This window comes from Terrapene carolina, unplaced genomic scaffold (genome assembly GCF_002925995.2).
Source record: "Terrapene carolina triunguis isolate 2854851 unplaced genomic scaffold, T_m_triunguis-2.0 Scaffold740, whole genome shotgun sequence".
NCBI classification, from domain to species: domain Eukaryota; kingdom Metazoa; phylum Chordata; order Testudines; family Emydidae; genus Terrapene; species Terrapene triunguis.
In genome coordinates this window covers 3129324-3151860 of record NW_020665091.1, presented here as the reverse complement: position 1 = coordinate 3151860, position 22537 = coordinate 3129324, and the positions used below count along the sequence as shown (strand labels likewise).

The 22537-nt window shown below is 51.2% G+C and overlaps 2 protein-coding genes across 2 annotated transcripts; both read right to left on the bottom strand.

Moving 5' to 3' along the window:
• Positions 1-5509: 5509 nt before the first annotated feature.
• C1R (complement C1r) lies at positions 5510-14143 on the bottom strand. Its single transcript, XM_024211939.3, has 11 exons — positions 14011-14143; positions 12945-13173; positions 12535-12727; positions 12184-12327; positions 11833-12029; positions 11142-11289; positions 10945-11066; positions 10238-10316; positions 9415-9555; positions 7044-7118; positions 5510-6759 (listed from the first exon to the last, which is right to left on the bottom strand). Coding segments are annotated over exons 1-11 (2142 nt in total). The 5' UTR covers positions 14013-14143; the 3' UTR covers positions 5510-5947.
• Positions 14144-18155: 4012 nt separating this feature from the next.
• Positions 18156-22109, bottom strand: RBP5 (retinol binding protein 5). Its single transcript, XM_024211940.2, has 4 exons — positions 21897-22109; positions 20542-20720; positions 19854-19955; positions 18156-18342 (listed from the first exon to the last, which is right to left on the bottom strand). Exons 1-4 carry the CDS (start codon positions 21967-21969, stop codon positions 18289-18291), a joined length of 408 nt encoding a protein of 135 aa, XP_024067708.2. The 5' UTR covers positions 21970-22109; the 3' UTR covers positions 18156-18288.
• Between the last annotated feature and the right edge of the window lie 428 nt (positions 22110-22537).

Below are 22537 nucleotides of genomic sequence, written 5' to 3'. Positions count from 1 at the left end.
AAAACAGAAATAGGTGGAGTTGAATGGGCCAGGACAGGGGGTGAGAACACGAGGAGGCACTGGGAGGCTAGGGATTCTATTTCCAGCTTGGACCCACATTTCCTATGTGACTTTTGGGCAAGTCACTTCATCTTTTTGTGCCTCAGTTTCTCCACATGTAACTTGAGGGACACTTATAGGAGGCTTCTCTCATTAGCATTTGTCAAGTGCTTTAAGATTGTAAGGAGTTGCATGGTTTGTAGTTTCTTTAGGCTGAGCGCATTGCACACACTCCATGCTTCCCTCCATTCCCCCATTCTTCTCCTCCCGTGGGATCTCTACGTGCTCCCCATTCTCTCTTGACCCATGCCCCCTAAACCCCCATACCACTGTCCTCCACTCTTCCCCTCTCCATGCCAGAGGCCCTGTGTGTGCCCCATTTCCCCCATATCAAGGTTCCCCACTTCCCCCATGCAGAGGGCTCTGTGTGTGCCCTCATTCCCCTCTACCATCCTTCAAAACAAATAGGGGACTCAGCTCCTAGAGCAGGGCCGGGCAAACTTTTTGGCCTGAGGGCCACATCAGGTTTCAGAAACAGCCAGGCGTGGCCCGGCCCCGCCCCCTATCCGAATCCCACTGCTTCTTGACCCCTGATGGTCCCCTCAGACTCCTGCCCCATCCAACCCCCCCTGTTCCCTGATGGCCCCCCCGGGACCCCTGCCCCATCCTGCCCCCGCTCCCTGTCCCCAGAACCTCCACCCCTGACTGCCCCCCGCTGCCCCATCCAACCCCTCCTCTCATTCCTGACTGCCCCCCCCAGGACCCCTGCCCCATCCAACCCCCCCTTCTCCCTGTCCCCTGACCGCCCCTGGAACCCATGCCTCTGACTGCCCCATCCAACCCCCCCCCCTCCTTCCTGACTTCCCCCTGTTCCCCGCCCTCTGACCGCCCCGACCCCTATACACCCCCCGCCCCCGATCACCACCCCAAACTCCCCTGCCCTCTATCCAACCCCCCCTGCTCCCTTACTGTGCTGCCTGGAGCACCGGTGGCTGGCAGCACTACAGCCGCGCTGCCTGGCTGGAGCCAGCCATGCCACCATGCAGCACAGAGCACTGGGTCAGGCTGGGCTTTGCAGCTGCGCTGCCCCAGGAGCTCGCAGCCCCACCGCCCAGAGCATTGCGCCAGCGGCACAGTGAGCTGAGGCTGCGGGGGAGGAGGAATAGCGGGGGAGGGGCCTGGGCTAGCCGGATGTGGCCCGCGGGCCGTAGTTTGCCCACCTCTGTCCTAGAGAGAGGGCAAATATTATAATTAGCATCAATATGTTTATCAGCCCTGCCCTGTTCATGTCTCAGACCCTTTCCCATGGCAGAGGATCTTCAGAAGATGAACAGGACAGAGACCTGAAGAGCTCTCAGAAGGGGAAGGAAAGGCGCTGCATCCCGCAGCCAAGGGACTGGCCATCATTAGCCTGAGGGGCCTGTTTCTCTACAACTCCCTGCCCTGACAGGCTTATGATCTAAAGGCAGAAGCCGACGAAGGGTGGGCGATGGGGCTACAACAGACAAGCAGTGAGCCTGGGGAAGAACTGGCTCAGTTTGCTAGCTCCAAGGAGCTTTCTCAGTGGGGTTAGAAGGTTGTGGGGGGAGGGGGAGGACAGGAGAAGGGAAGGATGGGAAAAGAGACTGCCACAGCTTGTCACCTGCCTGGCTGTGATCAGCAGGCTGGGTTTGGGAGGCCTCCTGGCATGGGTGAGGGGACTGGAGGAGAATGAGGCAGTGGGTCATTTTGGATTTTACCTGGGTGTTTTCCCCATGCACGGGGGGCTGTGTGGGAGGGAGCATGCAGGGCTAAAGGGAGAAACTGACTGGTGGTGGTGGGAATACTGGCAAAGTGACCGTGGGGATCAGTCTCACTAGATCAGCCAGGCAGGGCAGAGTTAACTCACAAAGGGCCTTACTGGGAAAGCCAAGGGGTTTGTGTCTGACGGGGAGGTGCAGGGAGAGCCGGCAGAGGGATGCCCAGGGGAGGCTGATGTGGTCAGATCCCCGAGAAGGTGATTTTAACAGCAACAATCTTAACAGACTTGAAAGGAGGAAGGGCTGGAGAAGAAGAGGCCACCATAGTCAAGGTGTAAATGGCGGGGGGGGGGGGGGGGGTTTGGCCATGGGGACAGAGAGGAAAGCCCGGATTTTAGAGATGATGTTTGAGAAAAAGGGGCCGGATTAAAAATGACCTGAACATGTGAGTCCAGTGAAAGGGGTAATTCAAAGATGGATCCTGGCTTACAGGTAGGGTGACCAGATAGCAAGGGTGAAAAATCGGGACAGGGTATGGGGGGGTAATAGGAACCTATATAAGAAAAAGCCCCAAATATTGGGACTGTCCCTATAAAATCAGGACATCCGGTCACCCTACTTACGGGCCTCAATGACTAGGAGGATGGTCAGGCTGTCCGTGGTGATGGAGAAAGGGGACAGAAAGGGAGACTGCGGGGAGAAAGAGTGAGTTTTGGTCAAGTTGAGATTAAGATGACAACTGGACAGGAAGAAATGTCAGAAAGACAGGCCAGGATGCTGGGAGATGGCATGTGTCCAGAGCAGGAAGGATGGCACTTCCAGCAACACAGCACCCTTCACTGCCTCCAACACTACCTGCGATGGCTTCATAAAGGGCAGGTTGCATCTCCTCCTCTATGCTGTCCTCCTGGGACCCCTCGCACAGAGCTTGACAATCCTCCACTCTTTGGAAAGAAGCAGAGACCGCTGACAGCAGACTGAAGCCCAGTCTCCAGAGGCTAGGGTATCTGGGAAAAGTGAGGCCTACCTAAGGTTTAGGTAAGATAGAGATGTATGTGGGCTTTTTGTTGTTTTAATCCTTTTCTCCTGTTATGCTGTGGTCCTACACTTCCGATTAAACCATACTCTAAGAAGGCTGTCTGGGGTCACTGTATTCATGGCTGGTCACAAGCTCCTGGAGGAAAGAACTGCAGATACCAAGTCAAGTAGCACTTGTTGGAGGGAAGCACAGCTGATACCCAAAGCCTGGGACACTGATCTAAGAGTGGGAGAAACGCAGGATTCCACCCTAGAGAGGTGAAGACTCGAGACCTAAGACCTGGAGGGGGAGCACTCAGAAGAGACCACATGAGGGGACAGAGGCGCAGCTAGCCTGGAGCTACAACAGTGTGGGTTTTTATAAGATAGGGAGATCAAAGCATATTTGTACTCGGAGGGAAAGGCACGTGCTGAGAGAGATTGAGAAGCAGGGTGAGAGAGGTTGAGGGAGTTAGGAGGGTCACTTGGGCAGGAATGGAAGAGGAGCTAGAGGAGGACAGCAGGAAGGATGTCTCAGTGTGTGACAGAGGAGGAGGAAAGTGTACTGGGAAGTAGGGAGTTCATCCTAGATCTTATTGATTAGGCTCTTGTTCAAAACAAGTTCTATGGCCCATGTTCTACAGGAGGTCAGACTAGATTATCACAATTGTCCCTTCTGGCCTTGGAATCTATGATTTTTTTCTTTGAGGACATCAGCAAGAAAAGGGAGGAGGGAACAGGATAGGGAGGATCTGAGGAAGGAGACCAAGGGGGTGAAGAGGCAGCAAGGATTTGATAAAGGAGGAGAAGTAGGGACGTTTGGCTAAGAAGATGGCAGAATTAGAGGAGGAAAGAGGGAACTGGGACTGGAGAACATCAACATGGTTATGAGACTGTCACCAGAGACACTCATCAGCACAAGAACAAGGGTGTAGAAAATAGCTGTTGGGGGGCAGGAAGGAAATTTTGTCAGGAAGGATTTTTCCCTGATGTATTCTGTTTTGTTTTTGTCTCCTTATTCTGAAGCATCAGAGAGGATCATGGCAAGATATGCGACACCAGACAGGGTGGGCCAATGCTCTGAAGGCCAATGCTCTGAGTTGGTACAAGCTCTCTCAGGTGCTTGGCTGGCAGGTTCTGACTCACATGCTCAGTGTCTCTAACTGATCATCATATGTGGGGCCGGGAAGGAATTTTCTCCTGGGGGGGGGGGGGGAACGGGGTCTGCAGCATGGGACGTGGGTCACTTGCTGGAATCAGCTGTGTATATGTCACCTAGTCAGTTCCCTGACAGTGTAGGCCTCAGGCATTGGTAGCACCTTGGTCTCTCCTATTCTCTGCTTGTTGCTTACCATAGTTTAGTCTCTTGAGGGCTGAAATATTTTAATCTAATCTGGGTTATTGGACTGAAAGAGGGGGTAACTGGGTGGGATTTTGGCCGGTGATGTGCAGGAGATCACACCAGAAGATCTGGTGGTCCCTTCAGGCCTTAAACTCTATGACTATGGGTGAGCCAGGCCATTAGATTTTTCAATGTAAGCAGGTGTAGGCTGGATCAGTACTTAGATGGGAGATCTCCAGTGAATACACACAATGCTTTAGGGGTGCTCTCCCCATCTGAGTCAGTACTAATACCCCAATGCCTCAGCATAATTGTGGTCACTACAGATTCCTTGGCTCTTTCCTCCATGAGCTGTGCTGTTAATCCCTGGATCCTGAACATGCCATGATGCAGGCAATTCCTTTCTGCTTCCTTACAGTTTCTGGTCACTGAATTCCTTCTAATCTGTCCTAAATGCTGTTCAGTATTGCTGTTTGACTATTCAACATATGCTATACGTTACTCCAGAGAAGGGTTGCCAACCCCTCCAGGATTGTCCTGGAGTCTCCAGGAATTAAAAATTAATCTTTCATTAAAGATTTAGGTCATGTGATGAAACCTCACATGTCTAACCGAAATTGCAGCTTTCTAATTGCAGAAAACTGAACACCCTTGCCCCGCCCCTTTCCTCAAGGCCCCACCCCTGCCCAGGAGCGCCGCCAGCTTTTCCGCCGCCCTAGGCTGTGGAAGGTCCCGCCCCGAAATGCTGCCCCCCACAGAGGCGGCGGAAGGTCCCGCCGCCGAAATACCGCCGCAGTCACCACCCCCCAAATTGTAGTGCCCTAGGCGACTTCCTAGGTCGCCTAATGGGTTGCGCCGGCCCTGCCCCTGCCCCACCCCTTCTCTGAGGCCCCAGCCCCCCGCTCACTCCATCCCCCTCCCTCCATCACTCGCTCTCCCCCACCCTTGTTCACTCGCTCATTTTCACTGGGCTGAGAGTGGATTTTTACAAGCTTGTGCTGTGCAGATTTTTCTGTACTGTGGGAACCGCGGCCAATGGGAGCTGCAGAGGCAGCAACTGTGAGCAGGGGCAGTGCGTGGAGCCCCCTGGCTGCCCCTCTGCCTAGGAGCCGGAGAGATATGTTGCCGCTTCCTGGGAGCTGCACGAAGCCAGGCACGGAGCCTGCCTGCCCCGCTGGCGCTGCAGGCATTCCAGTCAAAAATTGGATGCCTGGCAACCTACTCCAGAGGTGGCTGCATTTCAGTCTGGATGAAGCAATCTCTGTAGAGGCACAGCCTGTAAGTTTCTTTAAGAACCTGGTGGGAGGAAGGTGCTTTTTAATTATTAAAAAATCCAGGCGGGAGTGGAAGACAGTGAAATAAAAACAGTTGGTTCCTATAGCAGTGATTTTAATATTGACAGAACCTCATTGGTGCCAAGGCATGAGTACAGTCTGCACTCAGCACCTTCCAGGAAGCTCTACCACATTGCAAGCATCTCAAACAATAGTGCGACAGATTTCAGAAATCTTTAGGATATCACCAAGACTTCAGCCAATAGCATGTTGGATGTCACAAGACTGCCTGACATTGTCAAGGCTGCACCCAATAGTGAAGTTGCATTTGGAAACCTTAGAACATCAACAAAGCTTCAGTCAGAGGCTTTGGGAAGTTTTGATGATGTCACCAAGAATTCAACCATTGCTATGGCAGTTTTGACATCACAATCCTTTATGACATCACGATGCTTCAGCCAATGATGTGTGGGTGTTTGGATACCTATATGACATCACTGAGCCTTCAGCCAATAGGATAGTGGCATTCAGAGCCTCTACATCCCTGTTATATTTTTGATCCAGTCCAGGTAGTTGATGACCTTGGTGTAGAAGCCATAGCTCTTGTGACAGCCGATGCCCCAGGAGACAATCCCGGTGGCTATCCAGCGCTCGCTCTCTGAATCCTGCACAGTGAAGACACTCCCACTGTCCCCCTGGCAGGTATCTTTCCCCACACTGGGCGAGCCAGCACAGAACATGTTCTCAGAGAACATCATGGGCTTCCCACTGACCTCCTTTCCCTGCAGCCATTTCTTGCAGGAACTCTGGTCACCCATTGGCAATGATACATACTTCAGCCGGTCTGCGAGAACGTTTTTCTCCACCCCAAAGCCGCTCACGTAGCCCATGTAGCCATTGGCATAGAAAGTGCTGTTACTAGCATCTGGGAGGCAGATGGGCAGCAGGTTGGGGCCCAGTGGCACTGGGTCCTGCAGCTCGATCAGTGCAATGTCCCCATTGAAGTTGTTCTCATCATCAGGGTCGTAGTCGTCATGCACGGACACACTGCGGACAGGGTGGTTACCCAGCTCATGGATCTTATTCACCTCCGTGTGGCCAAGGAACACTTCGATCTTCTTAGCCACCTCAGCAAGGCTCATCCTCCCACCTGTCTCTGTCACTGAGCTGTCTTTCTTGGGGTAGATGGTGTGAGCAGCTGTCAGGATCCAGCGGTCACCCAGCAGCGCCCCACCCCCGAGCCCAAAGATGTGTGTCTTCGCCTGCCATGGGAAGCTTCCTGGCGGTGCTGTGCTGCCACCGATTATCCGCTGGATTCCAGTGATGGGTTTGTCTGGCTTCCCACACACTGTGGGGAGGGACAGGAACCAAAGAGGCTGTTATATGCTCTCTTCTCCTGCTCTCTCTCTCATCTCCCCATAGCTTTCAGTTCCCTGCTTCCCTGCTCTCCTGCTGCCTTTCCATATGGATTTCTCCATCTCCTGCACTGCCACCTCCCTCACAGACAGTCCCACATTACTGTCAGCTCCACTTCTCCATCTCTCTCCCTCTCTCTGCTTGTCTCCCTTGGTTTGTGCTGACTCTGAAGGCATATTGCTGAGTGCTGAACACAGTGAGACGTTCCCTACTTACCTGGTAAACACACTGGGATGTCCTCATGGCCGTCTTGGTCTGTCCAGGAGCCCTGAGCGGAGCAGTTGTATGTATCTGAGGGAAAAGAGAAGAAGTTAATGAAACCAAGGACTGCAGGGAGTGAGCATCAGGCACAGGGGGAACAGGGAGGTAGTTCCTCTTTCTAGGGCACTGGAACAACCCCACCTGGCATGCTGTGCTCAGCTGTGGGCACCTCAATCCCAGAGGCATCACACATCAGACAGGAAGGGGGCAGTCCCTCTCTGCCCCATCTGGAAAGCCTCCAGCAGGGATGCTCTGCTCAGCTCTAGGCCCCTCAGTTCCAGAGAGATAGTGACAAGTTTGAGGGAGCTCAGAGAAGAATCACAGAAACGCTCAGGGGGCTGGAGGGGATTGAGGGGTAATGAGATGCTCATTGGAAGTTATATTATTCAGTCACTGAGTTCTGGGAGAGATTCAAAGAGATAAATCTACCTGGCATGGAACAGTCATGACTAGAGAGGGGGTGGGGGAAATGTGAGGATCTTTGCAAGTGTCTGAGGGGTTCAAGCTTCTGAAGAAGTTATTTTTTTGCGGGGGGTGGGGAGGTGAGAATAGGTTGAGACTGAGCCAAGACAAAGGAGCACAAGAGTCTTCCCCCTGTACTGTGAGCCTGGGGAGTCATCTCCCAAAGGGGGGGCAGAGACCCATTCCAGAGCACAGGGAACTAGAAGCCATGGGGAATGGATAGGGGGATGCTTCTAGCCTAGGCCCAAGGGGCTGCGTGGGGAGATGGGATCTGAGGGAGTGTAGCAGGCACTGTCCCCAAGCACACTCCTATGTGGCACAGCATGGCCCTGCAGTTCCCCTGCCCGCGCCGCCCCCCTACCCTCCTTGAGTCTTGCAATGGTTTACTCCCAGATCACAGTACTTAGACCAGTGGTTCCCAAACTTTAACAACCTGTGAACCCCTTTCACTAAAATGTCAAGTCTTGCGAACCCCCTTCTAAAAATGAATATTTCCAGGGATTTTCTCCTTTACCTGAGCATAAATTATAAAAGCAGTGATCTTTGAAATATAAAATTTGTTTTTATGACATGCTTATTACACACGATTTATTATTAATTATTATTTATCATTACAGTATTTTTATTACATTATGAAAACGGTAACACTCTTCCAAGATCTCACTTTCGTAGCTTGTAACTCTTTGAATAAGCCTGTTATAACACAAGGCTCCTATGTTTCATCCAGGAGTATCAGATGTGAAACAGCATGAAGATATTTAAGAAGCCAACTCAAAGAGTTCCGCCTATACAAGCATTCAGGTCTCGGGCAGTCCAGGCAAACAACGGATGTTACAAGAAAGCTTAAACTTGTTCTTCATAATAATTTTAAAAACAATACTAGCTGCCTATTTAATTTTAAAAACAGCAAAAAATATCCACCTCCCTTTCCATTTCTTATAAGTAGTCTTGAAGTTTAAATCTCCTCAGTGTGATAGATATGCTTGCTTTGATCTGCTTAGCTCTTGGAAGTCCAGGGGCTCTGGGCTACTGGCCCCGTGCTACCCGGAGTCCCTAGGGACAGTTCTGTCTGCCATTATGGAATTTTTTTCCCCAGAACCTCCTGTAACATTTTGCGAAACCCCCGGGGTTCACGAACCCCAGTTTGGGAACCACTGACTTAGACCAAGATTACCCCTTTACTGGCTTATTTATTAACTTTTGGACAGAGCACAGAAGTCTTTAGCTTCTCACCCCCACCCCTTTCCTGGGAGCCTGTGTGCTAATTCAGAGACAGGCCCCCTCTCTTAAAAGGTCAGGAGTCCCACAGCCCGTTCCTGGGCCTGTGTAATAATTCAGGCAGGTTTACTCTCCTTGCATTCAAGAGTTCCACCGCCTTCCTACCGGGACTGTGCTAATTCAGGCCAGCTGCAGCCTTAAACCAGCTTCTCCCAGCTGGCCCTTTTTCAATTCACTTCTTCCAGCCCCAAATGAGGAAAGCTCAGCAGCCCCCCTGTTAGGAGAAACGAGGCAGCAAATACGCTACCCTCCTTCCCAAGGCTCCCTAATCGGCTGGGAGAGAAGGGAGCCTTGCCTCCACCCTACATTAGAAGGGTCCTGATCCCAGGCCCTTAAAGAGATAGTTGTCTTGGTTTTCCCCAAACACTAATTCCCCGGGACTGCTTCCTTTCTCCCATATCTGCCTCTGCCATTCCCCAGGTCCTCGTGTTCCCCCAAACTCCTGGATCCTGAAAGAGCCATGCCATGGAACAGAGGTTGACTGATGCCTAGACCCTCTACTCTGCCCTTAAAGGGGACGGACCACCCTTGTTACCGAAGCTTTCCCAGCTCAGATTGCTATGGCTCTTCCTGGGTCAGGACTCACCGCTCCCTCTGTTGGTGACTATGCGGTAATAAGGCTCCTTGCATCGGTAGGTGATCACTGACTGGTAGTAGTTGTTCCCGTGTTCGCTAACATAATTGAAGGCCCCGTTGGTGAGATTTTTGGGGTCACCACAGCTCACAACTACAAGAGAGAACAAGGAGAGAAGTTAAGTGAGTGCTCACTGCAGCAGTGAGGTTCGGAGACTCATGCTGGACTCAGCTGGAGCCCATGGTGTGAGGGAGGGATGGGGACTGTCCAAGAGCACGCTGGAGGGGATGCAGGTCCAGTACCCACTTGGCAAAGACTAGAGTTGCTTGGAAAATGGAGAAAAAGGCACACAAAAATTCAAAGTTGTTCAAAGCTGACCTATTTTTTTAATTTAATGACACTTTATCAACATTTTTATCAAAAGGGGTTACATATTTCAATAATAATTCTGATTAAAGTCATAAAAATATTACAAAAAACAAAAACAAAAAATGAGAACATCAATAGTTTTTTTGGGGGGGAAAGGCTATTTTTGTACTAAACAAGTTTTTATTTTAAACATGATGTCCAGCCCCAGTGGAAAGCATGGTGGCCATTTGACACCTCCCTGAGTGCAATGATTTTGGGGAGGGGTGGACTCAGTCTTGGTCCCAGTAGGACCTATGCCTAAGGACCACAATGCCTAAGATACTGTCAGAACTGGCATTTATGAGTCCCCTTGCTGACAATAGAAAGGCTATATGGGTTATGGAGGATGTACTCCCCACTCACCCCTTGGGGTCCGGGATCGGTTCGGGGGGATAATCCATCTGTGGGGGTGGGATTATTGACTCACTTTTACACCGGGGCATGGGTCGGTGCCAAGTCCCATCATCCTGGCAGACAGCGGTGAAGGATGCCAACTTCTGGTCACCCTGCAGGAAAAAGAAGAGAAGAGCTGAGGACCACATGTAACCTCAGGTCCGTGCTCCCAACCCCAAATCATGGGGAGGGAGCCTCGTGTCTGCCTTCTCACCGCTGCGCAACTCTGCTCCTGATGTCCACTTCAGTGCCCTTCTGTGACCCCTGAACCTTTCCTCCTTACCCAACCTCCTACCCCTCCGTCATGCATTGGCCTTGGCTACCCCTATTTCAGCAGGCTCATGCTGCAGCCTCTTTATCTCAGCCAGAAAAACCTGCAGTCACCAAAACAGTAAACTCTGATTCTACCCCAGAGACACCCCTCCTGGGGATGGGGCAGGAGAGAAGGGCAGGGAAGTCCTTCTGCCTTTCATCAGATCCCTGAGCAGAGTGCTGGAGCCCCTGAGGGGCCCCTCCAGGGAGTGAGTCCTGCTTCCCAAACATTCTGGAGAGTAATGACAATGTTCTTTCTTAATCTCCTGACACCACCCGTTCCTGTGAAAAGGCAGGGAGCGAGGAAGGGGGAGGAGATTGGAAGGAGGAAAAGAGGGAGACGAGACTGGAAAGGAGGAGACTTCGGCAGAAGAGAAGAAAGGAAGAGTGAAGAAGAGAGTAGAAGGGTGGGGAGCAGGAGGGCCTCACCTCCATCAGTTCATACCCAGTCTGGCAGCTGACGATGAAGTAGTCACGAAATCGGTACAGGGGCTGCAGGTCTTTGATGAGGGTGAACTGGTCCCTTGGCACAGGCTGTGGGCACCGGATTCCTGTTGGGGAACACGCAAGGCTTTAGCAAGCAGCATGCTCAGGCCTGGAGTAGCTCTAGGAAGGGAGCCACTTACTCTCTGAACTGTAGTGGATCCTCCACCCATGACTGAACCCTGACTCATCTGTGAAGAACAGCACATCCACCGCGTTGCTGTTGGTTTCGATGCTGCCAGGCGACACCTTGCCACAGAACTCACCAATCTGTCTCCCGCGTGCTTGGATCTGGAGAGGAAGAGATGATTCACCAGAGCCAGAATCACACCAACAGGCCTCTCCACACCAGTACCCCCTCCTCCCCTGCATCAGGCCAGACCAAGGGGCCTATTTGCCCCAATTCCCCTCAATGGGCCTGTGACCCATCTACTTTGGGGTCACCACTGCCAGATCAGACTAATGGGCCAGTCCCTGCTTCTCCCAGCCTGGGGTCAGATCTATGGGTCCATCTAATCCTGAATATAGGGAAGTGGAGAAGGATGAGGGATGAGGAGGTAACACGGAGCAAAGGAGGACATTTTCTGGTTAGAATCCAGGAACCACCCCCAGCACTGAGGGGTCTTGGAGGGGCCCAGAGCCCCATTGCTCAGGATGCTGGGGACTAGGCACCCTGGAGGATGGACTGGGGAAAACAACTTTGCTCTGGTCCCTGGGCATTCCTCCTTTTCTAATCTCTGCTCTCTCCTGCCAGCAGTGCTGGCCCTGCGAGCTTCCCTGAGAAAAGCAGGTTTGGCGGCAGGTGGGACGCAGGTTTGGGCTGGTTTCCAGTACCTTGAGCTGGTCATAGGGACAGTGGACCTGCTGGTGATCATCGATATCGAAGGGCTCCAGGAACTTGAGGGTGATGGCCAGCCCCCTGTCCAGGCGGATGCTATAGTTGCACCGCAGTTCCTCAGGGTAGGGCAGGGGGTACTCTGGGCTCAACAGGTACCCAGAGGTCTCTGTGAACAGCTCACTGCTGCACTCCACTGGGGGAGGGAAGAGAGCAGCAGTTACAGTGGGTACTGCCGCCTCTCGTCCCACCAATGGCTTCCTAGGTCATTCCTCCCTCCCTTTCCCCTCTGGGGGGCTCCCACACTTGGGCCCTATTCCCCTGCATCAATCTCTGCACCTTTCACTCACCTCGGCAGGAGTGGTGGTCGCTCTGCAGCTGGTAACCGGGGCGGCAGGAGCAGATGTAGCCTCCCACATAGTTGTGGCAGAGGTGCTGGCACAGAGGCCCCTCGTATTCCTCTAGGGCGTTGCCATGGGCACACTCATCCAGATCTGAGGGGAGAGGGGGTGCCGGGCAAAGAGAAGAAAGAGTTAAACCTGACTGAAAGCTCTGTACTGGCAGTGCGGCGGTGCTGGGGGTCTGGCTACTGTCCTGGGGTCTCTGCCTGTTGGGGATGGGGCCCAGGGCTCCTCTGCATTCTCCTGGTGAGGAGCAGCCCTGTGCCCCCCTCCTGCATGGTGTGGAGCTCTCATACTCACCCACAGCTTGGTAATAGGCCAGGAAGCCCTTGTAGGGGATAAGGGTGCCGTTCTCTTCGTTGGAGAAATCAGAGTGGAACATCATCCTCATCTGGTTCCCTTTGGACACAAACTCCCTGACTCCCGGGTGGTTGCCTGTGGCTGAGCCTAGCTGGCCACAGTACCGGCCCAGGTCTTTCTTATCTGCTGTGATCTGTCAAGGAGAAAGGGAGAGGGGAAATCATGAGAATTTGCGAAGTTCAACCTGCTCCATGTATCACCATTACCTGGTCTATGCATCTCCAACTCCCTCCCTCTCCTCTGTGCCTGTTGGATAGCAAGGAGAGCCTGCTTGCTGTTGAAAAATGATTGTGCCCTGAGGTCACCAGCTTCCCCTCTCCAGCCCTACCCCAGGTCTCTGCTGCACGCACCTTGACGTAGTCATAGAGGCAGGACTCAGATGGCTCCAGGTCGAACTGCCAGAAGTTCAACTTCACCACAAAACCCTTTGGGACTGTAATGTCCCAGGTGCTGATGTTGTTGTTGGGGTATGGCTTGGGGTAATTGGGGGATGTGATCTCCCCAAAAAGCTTCCTTGGGGTTGGGCTGGAACTGACCACTCCAAAGAGGAGAGACCCCCACAGGAGGAGCAGGGGGAGCCTGTGAACACAATGTACATGGAGCGTGAGTTACGGACCAGCCATAGATCTGGGCCATATGCAACCAGTGGAAACTTCATGGGAGGCTCATGCACAGCCCAACGGACCCCTGGGTACACTGGGTACCGACCAGGTGTTATAGAGCCAATGGAGACATTGAAGAGACCCAAGATCCAATCAGGTACCAGCTGGACATCAGGTACTAGCCAAGGATATGGTTCCCAGGAAGCCATTTAAAGGGTGACTAGGCACGAACCCAGGTGTACTGGCTCTTTGTTACACGCCAGCCATGGACCCGGGTCACTTGGAACCAGGGGAAGGAACAGTAAGAGATCCAGCCCTATAGGCTCTGAAGGTTTCCCTCCGCCTGGCTTTGGGCCACCTGGTTCAGCTTGTGTTTATTGTCAGCTTGGGAGCTTGCCCAGCTCAGCAGTTCAGGGTCCAAAGGTCCTCAGCATGGCGGGGAGTGATCCCCCTGTTGAGGGAAGGGGGGGCCTGTGCAAGGTCTAGCCATTAACCTCTCCCTCTCCGCAGGGTGTGGTATGGAAATCTGAGCAGGTTAGTTGCCCCCTCACATCCTGGTCCCAATCTGGGGGTTACTTGGGAAGTGGGGTCATTACGCTCCTCCAAAATACACTCATTCCCCTTCCCTGGAAGGAGATCAGCTGGGGGATTCAAACACTGCACCACTTCTAACAGGAGGATTAACGGGGTAATAGTGGGACATGGATTTAACCCCGTCCACCTCTCATCCTTCCCCAAGGAGTTGGACCCTTCAGTCCTCTCCCCCATAAAGATGCCACCACCTCCCTCCCCAGGCCAGATTGGCAGCACTCACATGTTCTTAGTCTTGTCTGATGTGTGTATGTCTCTCTCTCTCTCTCCCTCCAAGCGCTCTAACCAGGGCTTGCGAGTTGTAACCAAATGCAAACTCTTAACCCTGCCAGATCTAATTCAGCGAGGTGGGGGAAGACCGAGAGGAGAGGGAGGGAAGAGAGACAGTTAGGTTACAAAGCGATTGACATCATGAATGAGTTTCATTAGCCCACATTCTGCTGCCCTCTGCTGGCTCTTTGCTGGAACTGTGACCATGAACTTTTTTTTTTAAGCAAGATCCATCCAACAGAGTTGTACACATTTGTGTGTGTGTGTGTGTATATATATATCGCTAAGGTTGCGCAAGAGACACTTAACTGGAAATTTCCCTATATTAAAGTGAAATTTTGGGGGGAGTTTTGTTTTTAAAGGTGTCATAAAAGGAAAAAGAAATAGGATTTGTGTTCTCCCCGCCCTTCGTTTGGGGGGCATTTTTCTGATGTGGGAAGAAGGCTTGAAATTTTATTCTTAAAAAGTTTAAAAAACTGCTCCTTTTTACCTTAGAAATATCAAAAATGCCAGGTCTTTGCCTTACTGTTTTGCTGAAGAACTCCTCAGAGGTGTGAATCAGCAGCTTCCTTGATGAGGAAACAGGAGTGTTAAATCTTTAACAAAGAGAAGTTTTCTTTCAGCTGTTTCTTCGACATTTGTGTTAAATAGGTGTTAATAATAACAAACAAAGCCCAGAGAGTTTAAAACACTATGAATACCAATACCTTCCTCTCTCCCAGTTAGGTAGGCTTCTCTGGTTGTTCTGCAGTTGTCTATAGAGTCTTCCAAGGGAAACAGGATGTACAAGAACTGAATTATGAATGTGAAAACAAACAGCAAAAACAAACAACTTTTCAGGCTTTCTTCATATAGTAGGGAAGAAGGCTCAAGCCCAATATTATTGTTCCTCTGCACATGTGTTTAGATTCTCCTGGCTTTCTGATGTTGGGGGTCTCTAAAATGACAATGATGTCTTACAGGTTTTTCTTTAAAGACACTGATACTTCTCAAGCATAGCACTATTTTTCTGGGAATCAGAGTAAAGAGTCCAAGTCTATGAAAAGAGTCACAACAATGAAATAATGTAACAATAATAATGTTGGAAGCATTTCACGATGTTTATACATGTGTATTTAAGGCTGTAGAGAAACTGTACATTATATATATTGTTATATTGTCTGAAAAAGAACATGTGACTGTGTAATTAATTACTCTCATAATAATGTACACACATGGGACCAGAGTTAAGGTTAAATGGGCAATCTTCACTCCGGCATTTCCTGACTTTTGAGTGCTTCGCTGTGCATGATGCACATTCTCAGGCAGCACCAATCAAGGCCCTGGAGGGAAGCTCGCTGGCACAGGATGTCATCAGGAACGAAGCTCACAACCAATGGGCACAATCTGTATGGAAGTTTTAAGCCATAGGAAACTGCTAGGAGGGAAACTTATAGCAACAGGGCACCAGTAGGAGGAAAGCTCACAGCGACAGGGCACCAATGGGGCACAGTTTAGGGTCATAGGGCATTATTTGCAAGGAAGCTTGTAGCTATAGAGCATCAAAGTTAGCAGCTACAGGGCACTGTTTGCAGGGAAGTTTGCTGCCACCAGACACGACTGACAAGGAACCTTGTTCCCCCAGGGCACCACTGGGAGGGAGAGTGATAATACCCATGGGAATGGCACCCACAGGACACTGTGTGACAGCCGCTTGTAACATAACATCTGGGTCTACCACACTCTTACAAAGGAACGTCACTATGTGAAATTCATCTGTGTGGGAAACTGCTGCAAATTGTGTGTGTGGAAGGAGTCTAAGACTAGAATGGGGGGGGGGAGGAAAGTGTGTGTGCTACAAGTCGGGACTGGGGTTTACACGTGTATAAAGAAGGCAGAAATGTTTCAGTACTCTCTTTTGTGGCCTCAGCATGCCATGGGTATGAGAATCTATTTGCATGTGGCTGTCATGCCATATCACTTCCATGGGCATAGCTGTCTTTACAGTTACGGTTACAGCTCCTAACCCTCTCTGTTCGCATGTGTGCTTAGCATTGACATTCTTCTCATAGGCTGATGGTTTCCCTGCAAAGCAGCTGTCTGAGGAATGCTGGTTTTGAGGTCAGCTGTTGAAGAGAACATGCACTTTCCAGCTTAAAGAGTCACTTAGACTTTTTGTTGAGGGCACAAGTTACCCTGAAAATTCTCCAGAAGCTTAATTTTCCAGAGATTGCTGGGCTCCCACCAGGGTTTGTTTATCAGGGACCTCCTCTCTCTGAGGCACTGCTATCAAATGAATCTTTTCCCCTACAGGAAACTTTCCCTTCCACCCCTGTACTCCTCACCCTTGGATTGCAGGGAGTGGCTATGAGCAGGGAGTGATGGGACAGCCAAGGTGAGGCAGATAAAGTGAGGGAGAAGAGTCCATCGCAGGGGGCATGGGGACCAGTTCCAGTTTTCCTCCTTCAGTGGGAAGAAGGGTACTTCCACGGTTGCCAACTTTTGGAATGTTGTAATAGAATGAGTCCCATGATTTGACATTTATTTTAAAGCCCCAGCTCCTGGGGTCATGTGTCTATGTGAGACTCTCACCTTTCATTTTAAATAAGTGAATTTCTAATTTCTAACCCTCGGTGTTGCAGAGAAAAGCTTGGAAATGTGACCCCTAAAGGTACAGAATCCAAAAAGCAAATACAGAGAAAACATTTATTATTGTATAAAATCCCATGATTTAGAATCCCTGTGATTTTGTGGGGTCTAACTCATGATTTTTGACTGCTTGGGCTGGTAATGTTGCTTCCAAGATGGTCTTTGGTTCCAGTCCAGTTCCAATCCAGAGAGGGACTCACAGGTTAAGAGAGGAGGGAGGTGCTGGATATCAGCAGTGGCCACTAGGGATCAGCATGTGTCCTGAGAATGCTGGGAGTTCAGGTTTGCAGGGCAGGATTACTCTCCTTCTGGCGAATGGGGCAGAGATGTGCTGACCATGGAACCCTAACTTCCTTCTGACCATGAGAGGTCTGGCCCCTGCCCTATCTCCCCTGCCCCAAATCTGAAGGGAGCCCAGAGGGGCCCCACAAGGTGAAGGTAGCCACGGAATCGCTCAGGCAAGGCAAGTCCTAGACCCCTCTCTGCACCAGCTGCTGCAGAGCCCTGCCCCTGGGGGTGAGGGAGATTCACTTCCCATTCGGGCCCAGGTTCCCCCTTCCATCTGGAAGTTCAGCCAAGCAGTGACTCCACCACTCCACCTTTCTTCACCCCTCCCCTCCCCTCTGGCTGGGATACCAGAGCTCTTATTCTGAAATGATCTCACTGAAACCTGAAGCCACATTACCCTCCCACTCCACAGACAGACCTCTCTCACTTCCCCACCCCCATGACCTCCCTCCTTCTTTCCCTTCTCACACTGATTGGGACCCCCCTCATCCCCACAGACTGCCCCAGCCATCAGAAATTCCCCCTCGCTTTTATTGTCCCCTCCCCTCACTGCAGACAGATCTAGGGCTCCCCCCGCTGTGGAATTCTCCTGTGGATGGGTCTCAGCTTGTCCGCACAGCACACCACCATGGGGTGTACCTGGCCTCAGCTTCTCTCCCAATGCTAAGGAGTAGGGACCAGAAGGGAGAACCAAATCTGGGTCTCCCACATTGCAGCACAGGGCCAGGGCACTAACCTTTAAGAGACACCAAAACCAACTCTGCAGGGCTCCCAGTCAGAGCCGGCTCCAGCTTTTTTGCCGCCCCAAGCGGCGAAGCAAAAAAAAAAAAAAGATAAAGCCGATCAGCAGCACTTCGGTGGCAGCTCAATCGCGCCGCTTCATGAAGGACCCGCCACCGAATTGCCGCCGAAGACCCGGACGTGCTGCCCCTTTCCGTTGGCCGCCCCAAGCACCTGCCACCAAATTGCTGCCGAAGACCCGGATGTGCCTCCCCTTTCCATTGGCCGCCCCAAACACCTGCTTCCTTCGCTGGTGCCTGGAGCCAGCCCTGCTCCGAGTCCCCAGAGAGTGAGAGAGTGGGCTGGGGAATGTAAGCTGGGTGTCACATGCTTTGGCACCTAGATGCACGATGAATGTAGATGGCAATAAGGAAACACAATGCAACAGAGGTTTTGGCCACTTGTATTTTTTATTCCAAAACGTGTGTGGGGTGGTGGTGGGGTGGGGGCAGATTTGATAGCTTTGGTCTTGACTCTGCAATGAAACTAGTTCTGTCCAAATGGGTTAGTGCTCAGTACTGGGAAGGTGTTGTGGTTACTTCACTTTCTGGAAGATCTGCACACAAACTTCATCTTCTGCTGTCATGTGCTGGGAAGAAGAAAGGGAGGGAGGGAGATAAAAGAAGAGACTTTGGGCAGATCTGCCAGGGCTTCTCAGTTCCAACCCACAGTTCCCATGCTTTCCAGTCCTGGCTTCCCCCCCCCCACCCCAGCACTGCCAATCCCTCTCAAACCTGACCCACACCAACCTCCCTGCTATTCCACTCCTGGCTGCCACCTGCACGCAGCTGTGCCATAATTCTGCCAGTGCCTCAGAGTCCTTACCCACAGCCTCCCTGCTATTGTACTCCTGCCCCCCATGCAGCTCTGCCAGTGCCCCATAGTCATTACCCACAGCCTCTCTGGTATTGTATTCCTGCCCCTCACCCCACGCAGCTCTGCCAATGCTCAATAGCCCTTTCCCACAGCCTCCCTATATTTCCCTTTTCTCTTTGTGCCTTAAGAGGTTTTGCTGAGGTTTTAGTGTCACACATAGGAAACCTTGTGTCTGATTCATCTCTTCCCTTTTCCTCTCACAAAGCCCCAGGAGCTATGGTAGAATTTCAGGGCAGGGCAGGGACATTGGCCGATTCACACTGAGCTCAGCCTAGTCAACTTTTGAACCCTACAGGAGGATGTTTGTGTGAAGTGGCCGTTGCCCCTGAGAAACCATGCATAACGTATGGGGCCTAGCTTGGGATCCAAGGCGGGGAGGAATGATCATCCCATTCTGAGCCGCTGACATTCCCCTAGTGCAGTGGTTCCCAAATTTTAACAACCTGTGAACCCCTTTCACTAAAATGTCAAGTCTCGTGAACCCCCTCCTAAAAATGAATATTTCCAGGGATTTTCTCCTTTACCTGAGCATAAATTATAAAAGCATTGATCTTGGAAATATAAAATTTGTTTTTATGACATGCTTATTACATACTATTTATTATTAATTATTATTTATCATTACAGTATTTTTATTACATTATGAAAACGGTAACACTCTTCCAAGATCTCACTTTCGTAGCTTGTATCACTTTGAATAAGCCTGTTATAACACAAGGCTCCTATGTTTCATCCAGGAGTATCAGATGTGAAACAGCATGAAGATATTTAAGAAGCCAACTCAAAGAGTTCCTTGTACACAAGCATTCAGGTCTCGAGCAGTCCAGGCAAACAACGATGTTACAACAAAGCTTAAACTTGTTCTTCATAATAATTTTAAAAACAATACTAGCTGCCTATTTAATTTTAAAAACAGCAAAAAATATCCACCTCCCTTTCCATTTCTTATAAGTAGTCTTGAAGTTTAAATCTCCTTAGTGTGATAGATATGCTTGTCTTGATCTGCTTAGTTCTTGGAAGTCCAGGGGCTCCAGGCTGCTGGCCCCGTGCTGCCAGGGGTCCCTAGGGACAGTTCTGTCCGCCATTAGGGAATTTTTTCCCCGAGAACTCCCTGTAATATTTTGCTAACCCCAGTTTGGGAACCACTGCCCTAGTGAATCCCCTCTAGAGACTTCCCTTTCTGGGGTGTTAGTGTGCCACACCCTGCTCAGAGCTCCTTCTCACCAGATGCAGATGGTCCCCCTCCAGCCAGTGCCTCCAGCCCCGGTTCCTCTTCTCTCCTTGCTGCTCACACACGAGCTGATCCCCTTCCCAGGAGACGACTGTCTGAAAGGGGTTTGGGGAGAGACAGGCAACACTGTCAGGCATGGGGAAAGGCCTTGTCTTCTTCTTTGTACTGTCACCTTTCTACACTGACCCACTACCTGCCCCTCTCTCTAAGACATTTTCAAATGCAGCTCCTGTTTTGAAGGTTTTTTTGGTTATGTTCCTAATTTTAGACCCCTTGGGTCTGTTTGTCATGTATGCTGAGCAACCTCAGTATCTTATAAAGGTCAGACATTTCATGACATGCGATGAACTTGTTTGTTCCAGTGGATAAATCATCTGACTTTCTGATTTTTTTCAGGGCATTGTTGCAGATTTAAGGGTATCTGAATGCTGAAATTTTAGACTTCTGGGCTCTATTGTATATTTAAGCTTAATTCTCAATTCCCTGCTCATCACATGTATTCATCATTAGACCTGAATACATTAGCTATTAGCCTGTCAGACCCAGCATAGCTCTGAGCTGGATTCTACTCTGGCTCCTGCATCAGAAACAGGATTGTTCTGATTATTAGGCAAAGCCCTAGCCACTGGCCACAGTCAAGCTACCCTTTAAGTCACTGGCCTATCCTCTTAGCCCTCTCACCTGGCACTTGCGTCCATCCACTGGCCCCAGGTCCTCTTCAAACTCCTTTCCCAGGTCAAAGTCCATGATGTAGTTGCGCAGTGAGGTGATTGTGCGGATGGTCATGTGATCTCCAGCATGGATTATCTCCTTGTCTGGCTTCAGGAGGCAAACCAGTTTTCTCAGGGCCACATTAATGTCTAGGTGGGATGAGGTGGAGGGAACAGATAAAGGGGTGTTGGCAGCAGTGAGCTTCCCATAGCAGTGCCGTTCACTGCTCCATCTTGGTTCTCTTGCTACATTCTCCTCAATGACCCTCACTGCCCCATCAATACATTTCATTCTCTTCTCCAAGCATGCTCCACCTCCCCCATTCAGACTGCCCATCCCTCCTGCACAGACTGGTGGGTGTGCAAGGCTACAGACTGTGTTCATAGTCAGAGAGTTTAGGGCCAGAAAGTCCCACCAGATCATCTAGGCTGACCTCCCATGTATCACAGGCCACCAACACCACTCAGCACCCACATACTAAACTGGACAACCAAAATTAGACCAAAGTATTACAACTGTCAGGAGACTAGACTGTTGTGTGCCACAGGCAGAGAATAGGAGGGACCGAGGTGCACCACCTGTGTCTGAGGCCCAACAATGGCAGGGAAGTGATTATGTGGGAAATGCCAGGATAATCCTGGCTAGTGACCCACAGCCACACGCTGTAGAAGAAGGCAGCCCCCTCCCCTCCAAAGTCACTGCCAAGCTGACCTGGGTGAAGATTCCTTCCTGACCCCACATAAGGCAATCAACTGGATCCTGAGCATGTGAGAAAGAACCAACCAGCCAAGCATGTAAGAGAGAATAATCAATGCCACCTCAGAGCCCTCGCCCACCCCATGTGCAACCTCCCTTCTCCATCTGGGGCCATCTCTGATGCTTAGGAGGAAGGAGACAAAAAAGCCTCAAATCCCAGAATACGTGTGTGGGGGGTGGGGGTGGGGGTGGGAGGTTTCTCTTCCTGACTCCTGTAGGTGACTGGCTGAAACCCGGAAGCATGAGATTTTAGGAAGATCAGACATAAACCAGAAGGGAACCCAGGGCTGCCGAGCCCTGCTCTCCACCATCACAAACAACCCATCATACAATCCCTCTTAAATTTCTCCAGCTCTTTCTAAAAACTAATTGTTTGTTTCCCCCACCTCCAACTCCTGCTGGGAAGCTGTTCCAGAACCTCACTCCTCTGATGCTTAAAGTCAAAGATAGAGGGACAGGCAGGGGTCGAAAAATCCCCCCCCCTTGGGGTGCCCTGGGAGGTGACATCTTTGGAGAGGGAGGGGTGGAAAAGATAGGAGGGGGAAGCAACCAGGGAAGGGTGTGGTTACCTAAAGCCCGAAGGTAACCGTCCATGTTGTCTTGGGAGACGAATCGGTAATAGCCGGTCAGATTGGGAGGCATCACAGGGCAGATGGGCAGAATTGATCGTTGGAATGAGACACGGGAAGGAGAACAGGAGGGATGAGACCGAGACAAAGCTGGGGACCTTGGACTCCCTCCTCCTCGTTGGTCCCTTTCCTGCTTTCTCTCCCTTAGTCTGGTGTGTGGGGGCGTTATATAGCAGCCCCATGGACGGGCGTCTTGCTGCCGTAAGAGTCCCATGGTTCCTTACCGGGGAACGCAGAAAGGGCTGGGGCTGGCTGTGTTCCTGGCACCTCCACTTCAGTGTGGGAAGGACCAGGGGGAGCAGCAATCGATCCGACACAAGGCTGAGCTTCCCCAGCCTTTCCACACTGGAATTTTTAACTCATTGGTGCCAATCAGGAAGTGTCTGGCGAGCGTCCTCTCTCCATAATTCGGACAGAGTGAGCTTCCTCACAGCAGTGCCCAGTCACTGCCCATCCCGGGAGACACCCCGGCAGCTGTGAACTTCCTCGCAGCAGTGCCCAGTCAGTGCCCAACCCGGGAGACACCCGGGAGCTGTGAACTTCCTCACAGCAGTGCCCAGTCACTGCCCATCCCGGGAGAC

What these genes read in the sequence shown, in the direction of transcription:
- C1R (XM_024211939.3), bottom strand. An exon ending in GATCCACTACAGTTCAGAGA is followed by an intron (nt 11,067 to 11,141) that starts GTAAGTGGCTCC and finishes GTTCCCCAACAG; the next exon opens with GAATCCGGTGCCCACAGCCT. An exon ending in CTGGGTATGAACTGATGGAG is followed by an intron (nt 10,317 to 10,944) that starts GTGAGGCCCTCC and finishes TTTTTCCTGCAG; the next exon opens with GGTGACCAGAAGTTGGCATC.
- RBP5 (XM_024211940.2), bottom strand. Translation starts at nt 21,969, where the DNA reads ATGCCTCCCAATCTGACCGGCTATTACCGATTCGTCTCCCAAGACAAC. An exon ending in CGGTTACCTTCGGGCTTTAG is followed by an intron (nt 20,721 to 21,896) that starts GTAACCACACCC and finishes CATCCCACCTAG; the next exon opens with ACATTAATGTGGCCCTGAGA. An exon ending in TGGATGGACGCAAGTGCCAG is followed by an intron (nt 19,956 to 20,541) that starts GTGAGAGGGCTA and finishes AACCCCTTTCAG; the next exon opens with ACAGTCGTCTCCTGGGAAGG.